Raw genomic sequence first — 24,224 nt, forward strand, 5'->3', positions numbered from 1 at the left:
AACACACCTGAACATTCATCCATATGATGCCCTTTTGATCTCATTCGATGCACTTCCAGACAAGCTAAGTCTGTTTCTTTTCTAGCCCAGCTAATTCCCTTGTTGACTAATTGATACACAGAACTGCCATCATGAGATCAGTAAGAGAGATATAGAGGGGCGGGGGTTGGAATTTGAGACATGCGTATCTGTTATTAGATATGCGATGGTGACACGTGGGCCATGCATGCGGAAGTGACTAGTGGCCGGGACTGACAATGTTAGATCTCATGAATTCTTTGCATGATCTCTCAATTTAGGACCCTACAGACAGTGAAACTGTTGCATGCATGGATGCTCTTGACTTTATGTCAGAGAGAGAGAGAGAGGGGGGGCCGGCCGGGAGACTAAAGTCTAAAATTAGAAAATCAAATTGGAAAGAGCTAAGGAGTAACCGAGAAAAATAAATGGAATTGGGAATTGTTTTAGCAGTTGCAGTCAGGATCAAGAGGGGCATGGGCTTCAAGTACGGTTGCTCATTAATGGGGGATTTGGTCCACACTCCACTACTACGTTTATATATACGTTTGAGTTTTCAGGCCAATAACGTCTCTACTTGCTGATTCATCTAATGGAAGATCATGGGTTCTCAACCAATAAATAACTCATCTAATTGGAAATGTGTCCTGCATGTAGTGGCCAGGACTTGTCATGATCAACTGAGTTTTTTTTTTAAATTCTTGCTTTTTCATTTATTTAAAATACAACAAAGGATCAAGTGCTCCACAACATCCATTATCTTTTCACCTAATTGTAATAAGTTGATCCCCAACTTAGTAAGCAAGGAAAAAAAAACACTAATTAATATACATCTGGATCTCTCTCTCTCTCTCTCTAGAGTACTCTAGTAGTACTGTTAGTGTATGTAGGAAAAATGATAAGACTTTGGAGTGGATGAATGTTATCATGGTAGCATTAGATGATCGATGTGAGTTATTTCACCCATGTTTATTGATTAGGTATGTTCATCAACAGCTAATTCATGACCGATCAAGTTGTTGTCGATGTTGCCGCCAACCTGTTAAAGTGCCCTAGTTTTGAACTAACAACGACTGTTATACATGCATGCAGGTATGATAAGGATAGATAGTTGCAAAACAGAAACGATGGAGGGTTTAATTCCCACAGTAGACAAAGCCAATCATTGTCATTTTAATATGTATATATATATATATATATATACCATACTCTCCTGATCATAATATTCCATGCATGCCCATTACTACTTCATTAAACTGTACGTTTTCCGATGCATAATTATTGACCATCAAATTGGTTATCAGTTGAAATTTGAAAGGAACAGACCAAAATGGGCCCCCTATTTCAAATCAAGTGTCTCGTATCAGGGTAATCTGACGATTTAACCATAAATAAATAAAAGAGGGAAAAAAAAATGGAAAGAGAGAATCGGTGGGATGGTAAAATATTCCTTCTGGGGTCCCGGAAGTACTGTTCTTGGTCGTGTTCCCAAAATTGCACACTTTCTCCTTTGTATGTATGTCTGCAACCATCTCTCTCTCTCTCTCTAGTCTCTCCCCTTTCTTTACACATTATAGAAAGTCCTTTTTACTGATCTGTATATAAACCCCCCCGCACATGCAACAACTCCCTTGTATCCTCATCCTCATTTCCCATCTCTCTCTCTCTCTCTCTCTCTCTCTCTGTGTGTTCAAAACACGTACAAATGCATATGGCAGAGCTCTACGGCCCAACCAAACCAAGCAATAATGTTCCCACCAACACTAGTAGCAGCTCAGGCTTAAGCTTGAAACTCTTTGGCTTCAACGTCCCAGAAGATGATGAACCTTTGGACTCCTCTAAGAGTACCCCACCGGATTCGGGTGCTTTTCCTACCTCCGGCGACAGGAAATACGAGTGTCAGTACTGCTGCCGAGAGTTTACCAACTCCCAAGCCCTCGGCGGCCACCAGAACGCTCACAAGAAAGAGAGACAACAGCTCAAGCGTGCCCAGTTGCAAGCCTCGCGAAACGCAGCCGTATCGTACTTCCGTAACCCGATCATATCAGCCTTTGCGCCGCCACCGCACCTCTTGGCCCCACCTGGGACCGTTGTGGTCCCGGCTGGAGCTGCGGCGGGGGCTCACCCATCTTGGTTCTACGTTCCACGCGCGGCGCCGCCGTTCCACGTCTCGCACGGGAGCATGTTCACAACGAGTACTGGTAGTAGTAGTAGTAAGGCGACCGGCTCGACCAGTAGTACGCGAGGGAGAGGTGCAGGGATGTTGTTGTGCGCTGGTGCCGTAGGGGATTCGTCGTCATTCAAGATGGGCTTGCAGGTGGAACAAACCCGAGGCCATGGGAGTCCTGATGGGCCGTTATTGAGTAGGTTCTCCAAAGTGGATGGTGGGCCCACTTTTGACCACGTAATGGACTTGGACTTGCATCTTAGCCTTGCCCCGGCTGCATCGTGATTTCGACTCGATTTTAATTAGATAGTCAAGAGTCAACAAACCGTTTAAAAGCTGGCTTAAGGGGTCGCTTCATTCATCTCAGCCATGTTTATCTCCCCAAGCCAGATATTGTATATTTTCCCTATTTATTTATTTAATTTCTTTTTTTAAAAGAAAGTGATTTGGAGAGTGAGAGCTTTGAATTTTTGCACTTTTTTGTTCTATAAATTAAAGATGTCATTTGCTTTAGAGAGTTTGGGACATTTGAACAATTTTCATTCTTCTCTTGTTTATTTATTCCAATTCGATCTAATGCTCCATTTGATTGTTCTGAAAGAGAGAGAGAGAGAAAAGATAAAAGCAAGGAGATTTCTGTGTGTAATCTTATCTTCCTTTTGGACCTATAAAGTTCAGAGAATGGAAAGGAAAGTTTATGTATCATTTCTTTTTTTTTTTTTTTTCTTTTTTCTAAAATTGCGTCTTTTTAAAGGGAGGATTATACTTTCCAAAAAGTCATCCATCCTAATATTACAATCGTCCAAGCACGTTAATTTAATGTTGAAATTTAACATAAGATTTTTTTATAGATCCGATACATTAGTACTGGTATGATCGCACTATTGTACCAAGAATGTACTTATCAACCCATATTGCAGTGTTTCTGGTCTGTCTACACGAATTCCAACTAACATATATTACATATATGTGGATATATATGTTATATACTTAGTTTTTTGGTGCCTTCTTTCCACCCTTATATTAATTGTATTGTATCGACTTGGAGGTGAAGAAGCCGTGGGACCGATGTTAATTTCACATGGAGCCCAATACTCTTGCATGCCCAACAGTTTTAAGTTCAGCAGTTAATCGATTAATGCACGGATCATGCATATTGAGTCATGAAACGCAAAATTCGGTTGTTGTTTCTGGCCTATTACATTATATTAAGAGTTCAATTATATTATTGGGAGCAATGGCGAGCTTCTAATAATAATAATTAAATGTGTTCTTTATTAATTAATCAGCAACTGAATAAACCAAGTGTAAGCATGAAAACAAGATAATCATAATAATGCATGACAAGCAAACACACGTGGCTACTACAAGAAAAATAAATATTTGTGACGGATTATATATTTGCGATGAAAACAGATTAATTTTGATAAAAAATAATCATTTTCATGCCAATATTTAATGAATAATTCAAGAATTATTCACGAGTTTATATAAAACAGCTAGATCATGATGAAAACAGTCAAAACTAGGGCAAGTCGGTACTCCCAAAAATATTAGTAATTCCTTCTTTCGGTGGAAAGTGAAGTTTAGAAGTGCTAGCTAGATCGAGTTGGTACTGCTTTCAAGCATGTATGCATGCACCTAGCTAGCTACCAGTACCTTATGTGATCATGAAACCATTATAAAAAAGATAAAGCTTGCTTTTGGCTGTTTCATTGCCCCAACAGCCGGTTTGGATTCAGATGAGTTTAGATGACAAATTTATATTTATTACTATTTATTATTATTTATAAATTTTAACTCATGACAAATTTTACTTCTATTCACAAACAATTTCAACTCATCTCATCTCATCTTTCAATCCAAACGAGTTATAATATTTATAGAACGCTAGCTAGCTTAGGCTTAGAGGGTGACTGCAGGATCATTTAGATTTAATTAGGAAACATAAAAAGGACATAAATTTATTCATTTTTTTTATGTAACAAATAACTGATCACAAATAAATATTTTTTTATAGTAATAATTTAATATATAGTAGGTCTTTTTTATTTATATAATTAATTCTTTAATTTGATCTTCTCCTTGAAGATTTGGTAATAATTTTGGTTCGATTTGAGGAGATCAGATCATCAACGGATACAAGTATAATCATTAATCGTAGATTTGAAAACTTGTGCCCTTGAAAAAAGTTATTTTATTTTTCTAATCAGGGCCTTTTGACTTATGGGGTACAAACATTCGAAACGTATATAACTAATCTTCGACCATAAGGCAGATCTAATAATAATTAAATAAAACTAATAATTCCCACAACTTTCGATAAATATGATAATAATAATAATAATAATAATAATAATAATAATAATAATAGCTGTGGGTTGGACATGGACCCATCAATTAATTTTATCAAATCCAATCAATTAATGATATCTATATATCTTAAACTTGAGTTAGCTAGCTAGCTGTAGTGGGAATAAGCTTAATCTATTATATGTAGAATAAATAAATAAATAAAGCCAAAGATGGAGTGAGGGTACTTTAACTATATGATCTTAATTTCATTAATTTATTTAGTGATCACCATGATCCAATCTATTAATTAAATAAATCCTAATTAGCCATATTTTTTTATGGCTTAGTGACATTAATGGTCCAATCAAATAGGAGTCATATATATATATATATATATATATATATATATATAGTTAATTAGTAGTTGTGTCTTTGATTGAGGAGCTAGGTAGCTAGCTATAGCAAGCAATCTCAAATGCCTGCAGGTAGTTGTCGGGACCATATATAAATAAATAATTAATGTTGTCAAAACAGTGAGTTCCTTTTTCTTTCTTCCTTTCCTTTTCATTCTTTTTCTTTTTAATCTGTTTTTATATTTGTGAATTGTTTATATATATATATATATATTTGTTAAGGCATGCAGTCTTTTGTTTATATATTGATGTAGATATGTACGAATGAATGTATTTGGAAGAGCTAGGCGCAGTCTTAATTGTATGTACATATAATAATATATATATATATATATATGTTCAAATGAATCAGTGTGTATATATATATATATATATATATATATATATATATATATTCCTTCATAACTACTACTCTTCGATTCCTTGCGAAGCTAGCTAGCTACCATCCATGATCTTAATTTCAGGGTAAAATATATGTTTTGTGGCGGCGTGTTACATTACGTACAGCCAGCCGCAAGATATATGCATGATCATAAAGTTAATTAAAGCCTAGTACGTGCATGCATGATCGAGTGGTTGTCTGGAGTACTACTGTTATCTAATTAATTATTTGCTATATGTTTTCCCTGCCGTAACCGCAAAGATCGATGATTAATTTGTACGTTGTCTGATTTTTATTTTGGGATTTTGAAGTGCTCAATGCATATGTAGATTTGAAGAAATTACAACCTTAAATCCTACGTACGTACCTTTAATTTCAGCTATCACGACGGTGACAGAAGAAATAAATATCCGGACTTTGTATTTTCATATGCATGCAATACTGAATTTATATTGCATGCATATATACATGATGCCTCTCTTTGACCTCTTCAAAATTGGAGTTTTTTAAAAGCTTCGGAAGTTTCCATTTTAAAAATTCTGAAGAGGCCAAGCTAGAGAGGTATTTTTACATTTTCTGAAAGTTAAAAAAGAATAATTTTAACTCTACATGTAACTCTTTGAGTTATTCTATACATCAGTCACTATTCACTTTCACACCTCTACACAGTTTTTTTATTTTTTTATTTTAGAGGTATTTTCCATAAGATCTGGGATAGCGAATAGCGATTGATGAAAAAACATTTTCTTGACTCTTTTTAGGAGAATAGGGTGTGGTTCCTCGCGTTAAGTTGGTTTAGCCATGGCCCTTCGACCCTTTTCCTCCCTTCCTATACGTGCGTAACAGATATATGACTTTCTTTAAATACACGATTAATTTTTGTTGATTTTTCAAACCCAAAAAAGAAATAGGGTTTTGTTTTGTTTATAAATTAGTTAGTGGATGGATGATGATTGAGAAAACGATCCAACATTTTTGCATGCATGGTACGTACGTAGGATTATTCAACGTTTCCCATTAATTTCCTCAAGATCCAACAATCTTATTATTATTAATTAACACCCTAATATGATTTATATATTAAGACTGCATCCAACATGATCTCTCTAAGCCTAACTGCATGCCGTTGTTAATCAAGCTAGCTGTATTTCCTTAATAGCTGTGTTTTAAGTATGAAACGGGTCATAATAAGAGCACAATATTGCTTTAACACACATGGATCATGGTCACAGCCTAATGGGGATGTAGTAACTTGTGACAGCCGCCCCCAAATGTTACAACATTAATCAATAGATTAAAAAATTACAACCATGATCCTAAAAATAATTTAAACCATATCACTCGTCCGTCATGCATGCGATGGTCGGGGTAGGAACAAGGCTTTCCACCATCTCGTCTGAACAGGTGGTCCACTTTGTTCTTGTTCAATAGGTGATACATCTGCAATTGTTTGAATGGATGCGAGTTCGTTCTTATTCAAACAATGCTGATAGCGGTTCTCTGTTAAACTGGCAATGCCTTGTGCTCCTGTTCAACTGGAGGTGCTGGCTGCTCTAGTTCAACAGGGACACATGGTCTCCAAATAGTTTCCTTGCCCACATCCATCAGCGCAACGCCCTTCACAGTTAAATCAGCCCTGATCTGGTCACTCTTTGAGAAATCCTTGTTTTTCCTTGCTAGGGCTCTTTCTTCAATCAGATGCAGCACATCATTTTCCTCCAACCCTGCTCTCTTCAGAGCCTTGTCTTTTAATTGCTGCAAAACCTATAAAGATGGAAAGCAACTTCTATGTTATATACTTCAATAAATCATGCATCTTTAAATTTATTACACAAGAGCCAGGAATTAAATCACCTCCACATAAGTGCAAGAGGATAGCAACCCCAGAATATTAAGAACTTCTTTGACTTCTTTCTCCACCTCAACAAGAGATTGAATCATCGATAATTGTTGTTGTTTTTGCTGCTTCTTCTAGAAAATATTAAAAAGATCATGTCACATTTCACACGGAAAAGAAAAAATAGAAATAAAGACGGATAACAAAGGAGAAAGAGAGCACATCATAGGCCTGTTGGAACTGGTTTCTAACACGTACCTTGAGCATGGTCAAAGAACTGTTTATGAACTTCAGCGCTTCTTGAAAAGCACCGGTCAATATCTGTGCAGTGTTCAAGTCATCTGACATTTTAGTCTTGAACTCACTGCGCAGCTTACTGATGCACTCTTGAGCAACAGGAGAGACACGGACTGTTTTTCCTTTTTGTTCTGAGCCTTCCTTGAGGCTTCCTTCTTGTGATGGGGATAAAACATCTCTACAATCTTCCAAAGTCTAACAACCACAAGATAAGGTATCAATTTTTCTGAAGGTAAATAGGACCTTAGGACCCTTTCAAGAGTGTTCTTACAGTTTATCTGCCTTTTGTGACAATAAATTCAAATAATAATTAATAAAATCAAACAAGAGGAGATGATATTACAGCATATCAACTCAGAAAAACAAGGAATCAAACTCTACTTATCAGGAAGAAAAACAAGGATAACACTGCCATAATAGCAGTCTTCTATCAACTCTACAAGGGGTTGCATCCATTCAAAATCCGGTGCAGTAAGAAATCCAAGCTACTAACGACACGCACGTATTCACATGCAAGCACATACATGAAACCTTGAATGGATGAAAAATTCAAGATAATCCAACTCCCATAGGTGCATGCACATTGATTTGCTAAGGACTGAGATGGTAGAATTCCCTATAAAAACTAAGAAGTGAGGAATCTAAGACAAGCTTTAAACCTGATATATGTAATAAACAGCATCTGATGCACTTTCCAGCTGTAAGACTGTGTAATTGAGAGGAGATCTATAGTGTGCACTTATCAAGAAATGTCTCAGAGCCAGCGGATGATACAATCGAGTAATCTACAAGAAGATACCATATTATTTTAAATGCAAATACTCGTACAAGACAAGTTCTTAGAAGCATTGACAAATGTGTAGCCCCACTTTACCTCACGAATTGTAAAAAAGTTACCCAATGACTTTGACATTTTCTCATTGTTATTAGTGACATGCCCATTATGCATCCAGTAACTCACGCGGCTCTCTTGGCAAGCGGCACAGCTCTGTGCAATCTCATTTTCATGATGTGGGAAGATTAGATCAATTCCACCACCATGAATATCAAATTGGAAGGACAGGTATTGAGCACTCATTGCACTGCATTCTATGTGCCAACCTGGTCTTCCAGGACCCCATGGGCTGTCCCAACTTGGCTCACCAGGCTTTGCAGCCTGTAATTATTAGAGGATATCAGATACTGAATGATATTAAGAAGACTTAAACTTGTCATTTGCAAAGGTTTTTACACCTTCCACAATGCAAAGTCAGCTGGATTACGCTTCCTTGAGTCAATAGCAACTCGTTCACCAGCCCTGTTGTTTTCCAATTTCTGCCCAGATAACTGGCCATAATTTAGGGATTTGTCGACAGCAAAGAACACATCTCCATCAACTGTGTATGCACAGTCATTGTTTATAATCTACAAAATATACAAGCCATATATTAAAAAACAAATAAAGAATTCCTCATAGTGAAGGAGCCATTGTCCCAAGTAAAAGGCAATTTCCCTTTTATCAACATCAAAGAACACATCCCATCAAGGCCAAAATAAATTAGCTTAAATCCAGGAAGTCATGATCCCTAGTGAGAAAGCCAGATGGAGCTGGATGCCTGTGCCATGACTGCATATGGCTCAAGAAGGAGGGGGAAAGAATGCATCAGAAATAAGTTACGATGTGTATATTTCTGCTACAATGGGAATTCGAAGTCCCATATTTAATCCTTAGTCAAATATTGTAACAAGCTGCTTTAGCAAGTCAAGCCCAACTCAATATTTGAGATAGGAAAGTAATATCAATGATAAAATTAGAAATAAAAAAAAAAATTAGAAAATCACACACACTGTAATACGATGAAGATTATAAAGTACTACTCAATTAGGAACTCCGGTTTCATGCCCGTTTTGTATCATCATATACGAGTTTCATGATCTTTTAGGAAATTCAAGATTAGAAATTAGGAACTCCGCATGCCCATTGTGTAGCATCATATAAGAGGTTCATGATCTTTAAAGAAATTCATGAAGAATACCGGTTTCATGATTTTTAAAGAAATTAGATCTTCGCACATTACATCTGAAAAACAAATTACCCTAATATTACCATATAAATATACTGCACTACACATTTTTTCTAAGTAGATATACTTAGTGCACATTAACATGGACACAGTTCATTTTGACAAACACTGAGTGCATGCCAACAGAAAATATATATAACTAAAATTATAAACAAAAGGCACACCACTCTGTTATGTACTTTCAACAGAAAATCCCCATTTTGCAGTAATTTCCTGCCTTTGTGCATATGCGTCTGTTAGAGAGATCAGAATTTCTCAACATCATCAGATAAGGTGAGCACTATAGTAGGAATACAACCTGCATTATCATATCCTTTATCTGTTCCATATGATCAGAAACACGTGGCTCATGGGTAGGAGGGAGGCACAGAAGATCAGCCATGTCGACAACATATTCTTGGCAAAAACGGTTACTCAAACTTAATGGATCCTCCCCAAGCTCATTCGCTCTACGAATTATCTGCATAAAAATGTAAAAATGTTAGCAGTGTCTAGATAAGCATTAAAAACCCAAGGAATGAAGAGTTAACTGAGGTATCACAGGTTCCAACATAAAAATCTTCTTTATTAGTTTTATGGTTCATTTGAACATAAATCTTCAAGTGAGCTTTTAAGCAAATTGAGGCAATGAAAATAATACAAGGCCTTCATATCAGACCAATAGTTTAGTCAACAGGGGCATTCTGGAACTAAACTCCAGTGCTACACTTGCAATTTAGAAGAATGATTAAAGCGAACTGTAGGTTTACAGGAGAAACAGAGTGCATCCAGGAAGAATCATTAAGAAAGATTCTTAAATTGATATATGTCTTCATAGCTGGAGAACAAAGCATAGTTGCAGAGTTTTTCTATTTAGGTGAGGATTTCCCAATAGACTAAAACCCAACCAGATTGTAGAATCCTATAAACCCAACTCTCCACCAGACACATTTTCAGCAGCTTCCATGACTGTTTTTTATTTAAGCATAGCCATTTGAAGTCCACTTAATCCATCTTGCACATGTTGTGGGAAGCTTTTCAATTAGATTGTTTTTACGTTCGTCTCAATTTACCTTCGACATAGGTATCTTACTTGTTGCCAAAACTAAAAAGCATATGGATCTTATCCTGTAACTCCCCAACGGAAGGCCCAAACCACATGACCTATACTTCAAAAGAACTAGTCAATAATACAATTAGAGCCTCATTGGAACCATTATAAAGAGCAAGAACTTCTCTTTTCCAAATATAGTAGGATCCCATACACCAACTACCCTTACACATCATATGGGGGTATCACAATCCCCCCCCTTAAATTCTCGACGTCCTTGTCGGGCCTATCCGCCATAGGTAGCCTAGCTCAAATCCCACATTTCTAGTTGGGATAAGCTCTAATACCATTTGTAACGCTCCAATGGAAGGCCCAAACCACATGATCTATACTCTGAAAAGACTAGTCAATGATACAATTGGAGCCCCATTGGAACCATTATAAAGCGCTTCTCCTTCCCAAGCAATATGGAATCTCATACACCTACCCTTACACATAATATAGGGTATCACATATCCTTTCATTTTTACTTTTGTATTTTTTGAAGGTAATCAAAAGAACTTCTGGATTCAAATTTCAGTCCAAAAAGTGACTGTTAAAAAATTGATTTTGATATTATGTAGAATCCCAATCTCTATGATTTGGTTCTTTTAATTGGTTAATTTTTTTTATCGGTCTCTATGGTTTGGAGTTAGATGAATGAGAAATGAAGAGTATATGAAAAGACCACCTCTCTCAAGAAAACTGTTTTATTTTCACACAATTTTTTCATAGAAAAAACATTATTGATAATAAAAAAGAACTCCTTGCCAGGGACCTGTGCACTCCTGAAATTAGTCGGGACGTTGTTCCTGGACACCCGATGCCAATAAAAAAAAAAAATGTTATCCAGGTCTATACACCGAAAAAGAAAACATCATTGGGCAGACATCCGAAAGAAAAGGGCTCCGAAGATCTCTGATAACTAAAAATAGAAAGGCATGATTGGGCGGACATTCCAAAAGAAAAGGGTTCTAAAGAAAATAATCCTTGATCGCTGCCCCCCCCTAAGGATGTTTTCATGCAATTTCTTTACACTCCAATAAAAAGAAAAAAATCAACTCCACCATGGAATAACATCCAAATTATCCAATGAAATTTGTGGACAAAGCCCAGCAAATAGGATGGATCATGAGGGATGGGTGTCGACCAACAACCAAGCATTAGCGAATGACTCGAAACGGTTCCAGAACGGGTGCTGATTGCCATGGAACCAGGAATTTTCAAGATCACAGAATCACAAGCAACCTGCAAGAGGCTGCCAATCAGAGGCCATGAACAAGAAGCCAGATGTAAAGGATGATCTTGGTGGGATCGGCGGATGGACTAAGTTGAACAGCTGTGTTTGAAGGCTTGAGCTCGTTCCTGAAAATAACTAACTATTTACCTCAGAAGGGGTTTTTGTTTTTTTATTTTTATTTTTTATAAGTACCTCAGAAGGGGTTTTTTACCATTAACCAGGAAATATTGTTTCTTGGCTAACTATCCATGTCGCATCACATTGTGGAAAATGTAAAGAAAAAATATTTGAGAGAAGAGGATCTTTGTTTAAAAAAATTGACATAAGGAGAAGATTCTTTAAGATTCAGGTTTGTTAATTTGCCTCTCAGAGCTACAGGTAAGGCACTAGGATACCCTTTTCCAAACATTTGAGACAAGTTTTAAAAAAGTTAACCATTCTAACAACCAGTATTTCTAATGGCAAGAATAGAATACTGCAAGCTCTGAGAATACAGGGGTTTCTACTTCTCAGGCACAAGGAAAGCACGAGATTTGAAAATCCTCTGTAAGTTCTAACTCTACTATTTAAAGATTGATTCTCAGCATATATTGGCTGGGGCAGTGGTCCTTCTAAGAAGGGGTTCTTCCATAGCAATAAAGTATTACACTTGCAAGGGAAACATACATTGTGTCTATCATTATTTCCTCCTAAACAATAGGGTTTTGATGGCTTTTGAAGAAGATTTTAAGAAATAACAGTTAGGTAGCCAAGCAGATGGATGCATCCCAATCAAATCAATTATTATTCCCACATTTTAGAGAGTAAAGAGACTGCTCTTATCAAAATTGAATTTCCATTATCCGCAATGGATGGTTGGAATTTCTGTTTTCATCTTATATCTTATATGGCTTCAAACATGTCTTGATACAGCATTTCAAATAAAAAAAATTCTTCAATCCAAAAGTTGATTATTCTCACCTTGTCATCAACATCGGTGAAATTCCGCACATAAGTAACTTGATAGCCCAAGTGTTGAAGATATCTGCAGGGTTCAATTCCAAGTAAAACCATGACTACCATCCACATATTAATTATCATTGCTTTATACCTAATTCATGTACGAAAACGAAGGGCACAGTAGCCACATTGTAAAATAAGGCAAAAGCACGAGCTAAAGAATGGGATGAGTTGTGCAGTGAGTTGAGATGAGTTGAGTTGGGTCTAGGTGAGTTGAATAAAATATTGTTAGAATATTATTTTTAATATTATTATTGTTTTGGGATTTGAAAAAATTGAATTGTTTATTATATTTTGTGTGAAAATTTGGAAAAGTTGTAATGATGAGATGAGATGAGTTGAGGTGAATTTCCAATCCAAACCGAGGCTTAAGGTTAACATCAATTTCAGCTTCAAATTAGCACATATTGGCCAAGGAATTTCAGCTTCAAATTAAGGTCCACTAAAGTTCATTTTTTAAGGCCAACGATGGGTTAACCAAGTCAGAGCAAATAAAGCGGGAAAAAAGAGCAAATGAAATTCATCTATACAGGGGCCCTAGGTCACATGCATGAGCACAAATTCCCAATCAAAAGACTAAATCTTTCAAAGTGATTATTAAATGGATGGGCAGAACCTGTACATTGTACCATTTTACTCAAGATGTGGAGCGGAAGAGGTTTCTTTTTTTGGGCAAGGAAATTATCTTTTAAGCTTTTGCAGCCAAAGATCCATCAGTGATAATTCCTCAAATGGTATATGGAGGAACCTGAAGGACAAATGAGAAGTGTGTTTTTACAATATCAGAGGAAAGCCTTGCTGCTTTACAGTCCAGCAAAGCTTTGTATGCTGTGTAATAGGATTATAAATTGCTAACTCCAATCCGTTTCCCTGTTTATAAATCTTTTAAAGAAAAATCTTCAAAAAAAATAAATTTTTACTGTTTGGCAATAAATTGCTTGAAGTTGTCAGATCAGTAGCAAAATTAGCAACGGCAAATATCCATGTTGGCAATTATATTCTAATTCTTATCCTATTAGCTATCAGATAAGTGGGCAATCAGGTAGAATCGAAACTGAAGGAGAATAACCTGAAGAGAACGTCGAAATTGACAGCAGCGCGAGCGTGGCCTAGGTGGCTGAGATCGTAGGCGGTGACGCCACAGACGTACATGCCAACACGCCCTGGCTCATGCGGCTTGAAGATCTCCTTCTGCTGAGTCAACGAATTGTACACTCGAAATTCCTCCTCCTTCGCCATTCCTCCCACACACAGCTCGCTTTCCTTCTCCCTCTCCCTCTCTCCGTCCCTCTGCGTCTGCAGCTTAACGATGCAACACAACCTAAACCTAAAAGCCTACAGATTTCACCGTAGATGAAACGCCAATGGTAACAAAACCCTAATCCTCTATTTTCATGAAACCCTAACAGAAAAAAATCTCCAAAACATGCTAAAATCGATATAGTCATTGTATAAGTATTTTGATTGTATAAAATCAGACTGATAAATACAAGAATTCACGAAATACAACCTAAAAAGGATCAGTAATAGAGAGAGAGAGAGAGAGAGAGATTAGGAATGGGGAAACAAAATAAAAAGGAAAGTGCTACGCAGTCCACGTAGGACTAGGGGTGTAACCGGTCCAGTCCGGTTTTAGACAAAACTTAGGACCGAACCAGTATGTACTGGTTTTGCATTTTCAAAAACCGATTATGCACCGGTTACCCCCTAGACCAGTACTTCCAGTTTTACCGGTTCCGGTCCGGTTCGGTCTGATTTTAGGGTTTTAATCATCTACCATAAAAAAATTCTGCCATAAAAAAACGGGTCCCATGTAAAAAATATGCTATAACAAAATAACCGCTATAGAAAAATCTGATATAAAAAGAAAAAAAAAAAACTGTAACAACAAAATAAACCCTAAATCAGAAGCTCATTAAAGTTTTTACAATATGCGGTTATGCACATATTGATGCCAGTTCACAAAAAATACACCAAAAAAAAAAGAAGGATCAACCAAAACTGACTTTTTTTTTATAAGTGTTCAATGGACACCAAATAAATTGATATAAAGGAATCTCAAGTGCATGAATTGCAACGACAAGCCAAAAGGGCAAAGTACCCTGCCTCTTGTTACATAGCACAAGAGAAAAAGCTTATGGGTTCCATATATCAATACACAGAATAAAGATTAATAAAGAAAGAAAAATCATCAATGCAATAGCAGAAAATTCAAATAGAGAATACACACAAAAAGAATACACTTAGAATACACACATAAAGAAATTCACATAGAGAATACACACAATGCAAGAAAACATTGTAATGATTCAATAAAACACAGAACACACAAGAAACCAAACCAGTAGAATCACTGATTGACATCCATGCAACCCAAAAAAATTTATCAGGTTCAAATCTACTAACAGATATATATGAACAAACAAACAAAATTACCCACAAAAACAAAAAGGAAAGAAATCAAGCTATTTTCAGCTGGATGGGGAACTATACATGTTCATCCTCGATGGGGACTATACAACATATACAAACCCTAAATCCTAAAATATAAAATATAAAATTATACCTTCCACAATTATAAAATACAGATTCAGCTTGATGGGGAGCTATACAAAAAAAACCTATAAAATATAAACCTTAATCAGATTTCGAAATCTGTAAAAAACCCTAAATCTCAAAACTGTAAATTCGATAAAAACCCTAAATGAAATGAATCAATTAACAATGAATTGAAACATTGTAATGATTCATGAAGTAAATGTAAGATTTTGAAAATTACAAAGCATATATATGTTCACATACCGATTAGCTCGCCGAGAGAGGGGAAAACAATATCTGAGATTCTGTAGCCTCGGGAACAACTGAAAGCGGAGAACAGAACGGATCAACAGTGTCGACGGCGAGGGGCTGTTGACGGCGTGAGAGGGGCTGAGCGGACTCAGGGACTCGAGAGGCAGAGGGTCGAGCGGGGAAGGGAGGCGGGGGTGGGTATGTAATATATATATATATATATATATATATATATATATATATATATATATATATATATATATATGGCCCCATTAAACGACGCCGTCGGGCCTTTGGACTAAAATTTAGTCTATATTAATTATATATACTAATATAATAGTTTAATATTAATAATATTTAGTGATTTAGTATAACTATATTAGTATAAATATAACTATAGTCTATATTAGATTATTAGTATTAGTTAGATTATATAATAGTATTAATATTATACTATTAGTATAGCTATATATTAGTAGGGTAGTGATAGGCTTACTACCCTATTACTATCCAAGTATATTTCAAAGCTTTTTATTTTTTTATCATTTTATTTTAAATATTTTTTAACTTAATCATTAAGAAAAAATTAAAAAATATATGTAATTTTACTAATACCACTTCCTTAATCATTAAGTAAAATAAAAAATTAAAAAAAAATAAATATAAAAATAGTAGTAAATGAGTAGTAATAAAGTAGTAATCTATCATTATCCATATTAGTATAGCTATATAATATAAGTATAACTATGGCTATAGTGAGTTTGTTAATTGTTATATTAGTATTTGTTAATTGTTATAATGAGTTTAATTTATTATAACTATATTATTGATAGTATTATAGTGATGGTATTAGTATAGTAATTTATTATAGTGATAGTATTAATACAGTAATTTAGTATTAGTAATTATTACTAACTAATTAATCATTATTTTATATGTGATTATTTAGTATAGTGATTATTTAGCTATATATAATACATCAGTATAATTAGTTATATATTAGTATAGTTATAAATAAAATGTTATTAATAATTTAAATATATATTTTATGTTTAAAGCATATGATAAATTAAATTTTCAATTTAAGATTAAACTTTTATTTTATAAATTATAATAACATTATCTTATATATAATTATATTAATAACATATAATCAAACAAATTACAAATGTTCATATTTAAAATTAACATTTTATGTTATAATTTATAAATTATAATATGAAATTATTTCATATATAATTATATATTATATATAAAACTTATATATAAAAAATATTTTGTATAATATTAATTTTGTATAAAACTTATATATATAAAATTTTATTTTTTTATTTTTTTTCCCAACCGGGCCGGTCAGATCTTGGAAACCATGTAACCGAGACTGGACCTGGTCTGGCTAGTTTTACGGTTACAAGAACCGGTCCTGGACCTGACCGGTTCAAAACCGGTCCAACCGATCCAATTTTCCAGTTCAAATTTACACCCCTACGTGGGACTCCTTGCCATCCAAATATAGGAATAGACTAAAAGACTCCCATTTTTATCATGAAATTGACTAAATATCTTACTTTTAAATCAAGAACAAGTCAGAATTCTAAACTCATTTCGTTTCCCTCTCCCTCTGTGCCAACTATGTGCATATGGGTCATCCACTGCCATTTACAAAGCTTTGATTGTTTTTCTTTATGTTCTAGCAATTTAATTTTGTGTGAACTGCCTTGCATATTTAATTTTTTTTACACTTACGATAAATCCAAGAAAAGTAGTTAAATACGTGACTTGCAGTCTAGTCCAGGTGAGAAAATCTTACTACAACCATGAGACCACGAGAGAAAGAAGTCCAGTGCAGAGCTAGAAATTAAATCTACATCTAAATATTAAACTTTATCACACGTATGGTTCGCATCTAGAAGGATGCAAGCCCTATGGGAAATTCTCAGTTCACACGGGCTTGAACCTAGGTTCTTGAATATTTAAAAAGATGTCACGCTTCCAGAGAGAAGCACGAAGGACGAAGGAGTTTCATAAGGGATTCAGGATTTTCAGAGAGTTGTTCCTGCGTTTGAAGTGCCCTAAGGGCTGTGAGTGAAGTGCATCATCAATGGGAATCATAGACCAGGCCGTGAGCCTTGTTGAGGATGTTGGGTTTATTCTTAGTAAAAAATAAGGCCTGTTTGGAGTAAAGAGTTACAGCCTTGAGGCCTTTTATGTTTTAAGTATTATGTCGCTTTCTATATTAAAGCTTGTTATTTTAATTGTAATCTTCTAGAAGGAATCTAGTTTGTTACGTCTACTGTGTCATACCAATTTGGGTGGAACGTCCACACTTGGAAAGTTATGCAAAATCATATGAGAAGTTTGTTATTCATTCCCTCTGTTCTTTCTCTCTATTTCTTCTTTATTCTTTCCATGGAGGTTCTCACCCTCTAAGTGAGCAAAATTGTCAATTACAGGCCACCATTTTACAGATAAAACCAATACATCGAGTTATATAGTGTTATAGTTGGTATCAGAGAGTGATCCCAAGTGCTATCACTCTATTCAACTTCACCATGGCAGAAGGAACCCACCTCAACCAGCTTCAAGATGACCTCATATCCTTGAAGAAATCCACCGATTCACAGCTAAAAAATCTGGAAACAGAAATGTTAGCTTTGAAAAGGCAATCTGATTCAGTCATGCAACAATTAGCTACAATCACTATGGAATTACAGAAACGTAATAATGACTAGCAAAGGGAGGGAAGTACCTCGTAGGATCAGCAATACAACTCTCACCATCGTGACCATGAGCTGGAGCTGCAACCCAAACAGGTAAGGATTGATTTTCCTTACGTTCATGGGGATGCCCCAGTGGTTAGTTATACAAAACTAATCACTAATTTCCTTTCTACAATACAATGCCTCAACACAAGCTAAGGTTGGCCTCTTTCCACAAGAAAGGGCCAACCCTTGTTTGGTTTCAAGATTTAGAAGAATCTGGGATTGTTCAAGACTAGGAAGGGTTTACCAAGACATTGTTGGTGAGATTTGGACCATCTTCCTATGATGATCCAATGGAGTCTCTTACGAGACTCAAGCAAACTGGCTCAATGGAAGATTATAAAACCAATTTTGAAGGGTTGTCCAATAGACTAAAGAGGCTATCTGAGGACTTTAAACTGAGTTGTTTTCTTAGTGGATTGAGGGATGAAATAAGGCTGTTGGTGCTTATGTTTGGGCCTAAGAACTTGTTGACAGCTTACAGTTTAGTAAAGATTCAGGAAGAGCATGTTGGGTTGGCTAGAAATGGTGTTAGAGGACTCGGCAATAACCATGACCCTGGGATTTTGAAAACCCCACAGCTCCCTACCTCCAGCCTACACAATAACCAAAAAGCCCCACACATCCCTAGTTTCAGCTTCCATAACCACCAAAATAATCAACAAAGAGCCATTGTACCAGTCCATAAAATCAAACCACAACAAATGAAAGACCGCAGAGATAAGTGTCTTTGTTACTATTGTGATTCCAACTGGAATCAGGGCCACAAGTGCCAACAATCCAAGCTTTTCCTCATTGAGGAGGTTGAGGAAGAGCTGAGTGATTCCTTGAAGGCGGAAGAAGTAATAGAAGGGGGAGATACTGGATTTTGTTACAAACTCAGTGCAACCAGAAATATCATTACATGCTTTAATTGGTTCAATCAACCCTAGAATTATGAGGGTGAAGGGTAGGGCTGGGAACCAGGAGGTAGTTATTTTAATTGACTCGGGAGCACCCACAATTTCTTAGACCCTTCTATGATTACAAAAGGAAAAGTTCCAGTGGACAGTGATAAAATAATTAAGGTGAAAGTGGCCAATAGAGAGACGGTTATGAGTGAGGGCAGTTGTGCCTCATTGAGAGTAAGGGTGCAGGGGAATGTATTTGTTATTGAAGCATTTGTGTTGGTGCTAGTGGGCTGTGACATGGTGTTAGGAGTGCAATGGCTTCATGAGTTGGGGTCCATTCTTTGGAATTTTAAAGAATTGTCTATGAAATTTCATTATAACAGTAATGCGATTGAGTTGTAGGTCTTGTGTCCAGCCAAGCTAATCGAAGAGGGCAGCTTGAACAAAAATAATAAACTGGAGAAAATGGGCGTGCTGTTACAGTTAATGGAGGTGAAGGAGAACCAAAAGCTGAAGTAAAAAATACACCCAGCTATCCAAAATTTACTAAACCAATACCAAGAATTTTTTGGAAAACCAAAAGGCCTACCTCCTATAAGATCCCACGACCATAATATCACCCTACAACCAAACACTCAACCCATTTCAGCCCAACCTTACCAATATCCTTATTTTCAAAAGGATGAGATTGAAAAAATTGTGAAGGAGTTGTTGTCCTCTGGTGTCATAAGGCCAAGCCAAAGCCCATATTTCTCACTGGTGTTGTTGGTAAGAAAGACGGATGAGATATGGCGCATGTGTGTGGACTATAGGTCCTTGAACAAGGTGACAATTAAGGATAAGTTTCCTATCCCGGTGGGGGAGGAGTTATTGGATGAATTAAGCGAGTCTAAACTGTTTTCAAAGCTAGACTTGCATTTCGGGTACCACCAAATTAGGGTCAAACCTGGAGATATTCCTAAAACGACTTTTAGGACTCATGAAGGGAATTATGAGTTCCTAGTCATACCTTTCGGATTAACGAATGCTCCTAGCACTTTCCAAAGCCTCATGAATGAGGTTTTCAGACCATACTTAAGAAAGTTGATACTAGTTTTTTTCAATAATATTTTGGTTTATAGCGCTAACTTGGATGATCATCTCAGGCATTTGTAGTTAACATTGGAGGTGATACAGCAGCATAGCCTGTTGGCTAAGCTTTCTAAATCCAGGCTTGCTATCCTGGAAGTGTCTTATCTAGGCCATGTGATCTCAGCTGATGGTGTAAGAGCAGATTTGGAAAAGCTGGTTGGTGTAACAGAATGGCCATTTCCAACTTCTTTGAAGTCCTTAAGGGGTTTCTAGGATTGACGGGCTATTATCGTTGTTTTATAAAGGGGTATGGGAGCATAGCTGCCCCATTGACACAAAATGAAGAGGCAAAGGAAGCTTTTCGACTCCTTAAGTAGTGAGTCAGCCCCCTGTATTGGCTCTCCCAAATTTTTTCCTTTCTTTCATAATAGAATGTGATGCATCGGGAGGGGCAATTGGGGCTATTTTGATGCAGAGGAACAGGCCCATAACCTTTTACAGCCAGACTTTAAAGGGCAGAATCCTAAATCTGTCCACCTATGAAAAAAAGCTCTATGCGTTAATTATGGCAGTGCAAAAATGGCAACCATACTAGTTGGGGCCTGGGGCACCCTTTTGTGGTGAGGATAGATCATCAGAGTTTGAAGTATCTTTTAGAGCAGAAAATAGGTACTCCTATACAGCAAAAGTGGACCTCAAAGTTACTAAGGTATGATATGTTGGTGGAGTACAAAAATGGACTGGCAAACAAGGCAGCAGATGCTTTGTCTAGAAGAGGTGAGAGAGAGGAGCAAAGAGTGGAAGCTACCCTTACTGTCATTTCCTTACCAACATTGGAGTGGATGGAAGAGATTAAGGAAGGGTACAAGGGGGATCCTAAAGTATTAGAGTTAATGGAGAAATTTCAAATAGGTGATTTACCTCAGAAATACTCAGTAAGGGAGGGATTGTTTTTTTACAAGCAGAGTCTAGTAGTGGCTGATGATGCAGCCTTCAAATAGAAACTATTGCAGCTGGTGCACTCTAGTGTTTTGGGGGGACATTCGGGGTATAATAAGACCCTCCATAGACTTATAAGAGATTTCTATTGGGAGGGTATGGAGAAAATTGTGAAGGATTAGATTAGGGATTGTGAAATCTGCCAGTGTATGAAGATTGATCAGACAAAACCCAGCGGCCTACTTCAGCCCCCTTCCAATCCCTTCCTAACCCTGGACTCAAATCTCTATGGATTTCATAGAGGGCCTACCTCACTCACATGGTTTTAATAGCATATGGGTAGTTGTTGATAGGCTCACAAAATACAACCATTTTATTCCTATAACCCACTCGTATACTGCCAAAACCATAGCCCAGTTGTTTACCAAGCATATCCTAAAACTACATGGAATGCCCAACTCCATAGTGTCTGATCGTGATAGTACTTTTACAAGTACCTTTTGGCAAGAGATGTTTAAGTCCTAGTGGGTGCAATTAGCTTTCAGCACTGCATACCATCCACAGTATGATGGGCAGACTGAGGCTGTGAACAAGTGTGTAGAGAATTTTCTCAGTTGCTATGCAGGGGACAGACCTCGGGATTGGTCCCACTGGGTGTCCTTAGCCGAGTGGTGGTACAATACCACCCAACACTCATATATTCTAATCACCCATTTTCAAGCACTGTATGGGTATGAACACCCCAAGTTAATCAGTTACATGCCAAGGTTATCTAAAGTGCAGACAGTTGAAGAAATTTTATAGACAAGAGAACACATGAACAGCTTACTCAAGCACAATATTCAGAGGGCCCATAATCGAATAAAAAAAATACTATGACTTGAAAAGAAAGGACAAGAGTTTGAAGTAGGAGATGTCGTTTACCTAAGCCTACATCCCTACAGGCAGATGAGTGTGGCTCATCGCAGGAATCACAAGCTATCCCCATGTTTTTATGGCCCTTTTCCCATCATCCAGAAAGTGGGATACGTAGTTTACAAGTTGCAACTTCCTCCAATCTCGACAATATACCCGGTATTTCATGTGTCACAATTGAAGAAAACCTTGGGACAAAGGCATGTTTATTTACCTACCCTCCCACCCATAGGTACAGATGGGAACCTTAAGCTTGAGCCTGAGAAGGTCCTCCATCGCAGAGTTCGGAAACACCACAATCAGCCTTTGACCAGATGCTTGGTGCAATGGTAGGGGCAAAATACGGAAGACGCATCATGGGAACCGTATGAAGAGCTAAAGGCATCTTACCCGCACCTTGTGGGAACCGTACGAAGCTTTGTGACACATCCAGAGAGAAGCATGAAGGAGGAAGGAGTTTTAGAGGGGATTCAGGATTTTCAGAAGACTGTTTGTGCGTTTGAAGTGCCCTAGGGGTTGTGAGTGAAGTGCATCATCAATGGGAATCATGGACCAGGCCGTGAGCCTTGTTGAGGGATGTTGGGTTTATTCTTAGTAGAAAATAAGGCCCGTTTGCAGTAGAGAGTTACGGCCTTGAGGCCCTTTATGTTTTAAGTATTATGTCGTTTTCTATATTAAAGCTTGTCGTTTTAATTGTAATCTTCTAGAAGGAATCTAGTCTGTTACGTCTGCTGTGTCATACCTATTTGGGTGGAATGTTTGCAAATGGAAATTTATGCAAAATCATATTAGAAGTTTGTTATTCCTTCCCTATGTTCTCTCTCTCTATTTCTTCTCTATTCTTTCCATGGAGGTTCTCACCCTCAAAGTGAGCAAATTGATCAATTACAGACCACCATTTTACAGATAAAACCAGTACATTGAGTTCTATAGTGTTACAAAAAAAAAAACACTAGCTTCCCTTCGTTAAATCTTACATTTTCTCACACTGACTAGGGGCAATTACAATAGAAGAAAAGAGAAAATTGATTACACAAATCTACACCTTATAGCCTACAGGGAGAGAGAGAGACATAAACACACATGGGCAGATTGGGTCCTCCCTTGAGGAAGGGGACAGCACAGCGACATCAATGGCCGAGGGATTTGTGAGGGCAACATGATTTCACTGAGGAAGGGAGGGAGCTACGTCTGGATTTCACGGAGGAAGGAAGGAAGCTATGGATGTAAGCTTCCTTGGTTTTGCGACGTATTGGAAACGCTACATTTCATCAATAAATGAAATGGGAGCGTTTCATTTAGGACTGCATTGCAGGCCACGCTCATGGACTGCAATAAGAATTTTCCAAAAATAAAAATTATGGGGATGGTGTTTTTTATTTTGGTAAAAGACTATTTCTGGCGCTTTAGTACTGCCACAAATAAGCAATAATTGGTCGAAAATAAAAGTCTCCTTAGTTATTCTCCATTATGTGAATCCCTTTTCCCATCACATTTTATTACGGCGACAAAACATAGACACAAAAGGTAGATTTTGTGGCGATTTTTCTCCCTTGACGGAAAGAAAATACCGTTACAATAAAAATATTTGTTGCGACAACAAAACTGTCACAATAGGTATAATAGTAGTCGTAAAATATTATAAAGTGAATTTTCCATCAGCATTTCCTAACTTCGTGTTGGAATTTAGCGACGATTAGAAAAAACGTCACAATTAAGGTCCATTTGCGGCGATTTCTTTTGTAACAAATATAAAATCGCTGGAATAGACCGATTTTCTTGTAGTTAATGTTAAAAAGTGTATTGAATTAAAAAGAAAAAAAATACAACAATCGGTCATTCTATCAGTAGACCATCGGTCTTTGTAGAATGATCCCTTTAAAATTGTAACATTTTGGGCGTACTCTTATTGCAAATTATTTTTTTTTCTTTTTTCTTTTAAATATTTTTTAAACATCTTTAAATATTTAAAAAATATATTTAAAAGAAAAAATAAAAAAATAAAGTTTTTGAGATATCAAGTTGGGAGGACAAATTCAAACAACATAGTATCATTTTCCGTACATTTAATTTATAC

General features: G+C 36.6%; 3 protein-coding genes across 3 annotated transcripts in view; 1 reads left to right on the forward strand and 2 right to left on the reverse strand.

The window, feature by feature from the left end:
• The first annotated feature begins 1,507 nt into the window (after nt 1-1,507).
• LOC121256938 (zinc finger protein GIS3-like) lies at nt 1,508-2,777 on the forward strand. The gene has a single exon (XM_041157746.1). The coding sequence runs from the start codon at nt 1,724-1,726 to the stop codon at nt 2,468-2,470; it is 747 nt and encodes a 248-aa protein (XP_041013680.1). The 5' UTR covers nt 1,508-1,723; the 3' UTR covers nt 2,471-2,777.
• Nucleotides 2,778-6,422: 3,645 nt separating this feature from the next.
• Nucleotides 6,423-14,045, reverse strand: LOC121257217 (cysteine--tRNA ligase 2, cytoplasmic-like). Its single transcript, XM_041158155.1, has 9 exons — nt 13,850-14,045; nt 12,742-12,805; nt 9,771-9,932; nt 8,643-8,813; nt 8,284-8,565; nt 8,069-8,194; nt 7,371-7,604; nt 7,130-7,246; nt 6,423-7,039 (listed from the first exon to the last, which is right to left on the reverse strand). Exons 1-9 carry the CDS (start codon nt 14,017-14,019, stop codon nt 6,779-6,781), a joined length of 1,587 nt encoding a protein of 528 aa, XP_041014089.1. The 5' UTR covers nt 14,020-14,045; the 3' UTR covers nt 6,423-6,778.
• The window catches only part of LOC121257218, a 30,093-nt gene continuing 19,870 nt past the window's right edge, over nt 14,002-24,224 (reverse strand). The window contains exon 3 of the mRNA XM_041158156.1: nt 14,002-14,154. The gene's annotated coding sequence lies outside the window, so the exon portion shown is untranslated. The remainder of the gene's footprint in view (nt 14,155-24,224) is intronic.

This window comes from Juglans microcarpa x Juglans regia, chromosome 3S (genome assembly GCF_004785595.1).
Source record: "Juglans microcarpa x Juglans regia isolate MS1-56 chromosome 3S, Jm3101_v1.0, whole genome shotgun sequence".
NCBI lineage: Eukaryota > Viridiplantae > Streptophyta > Magnoliopsida > Fagales > Juglandaceae > Juglans > Juglans microcarpa x Juglans regia.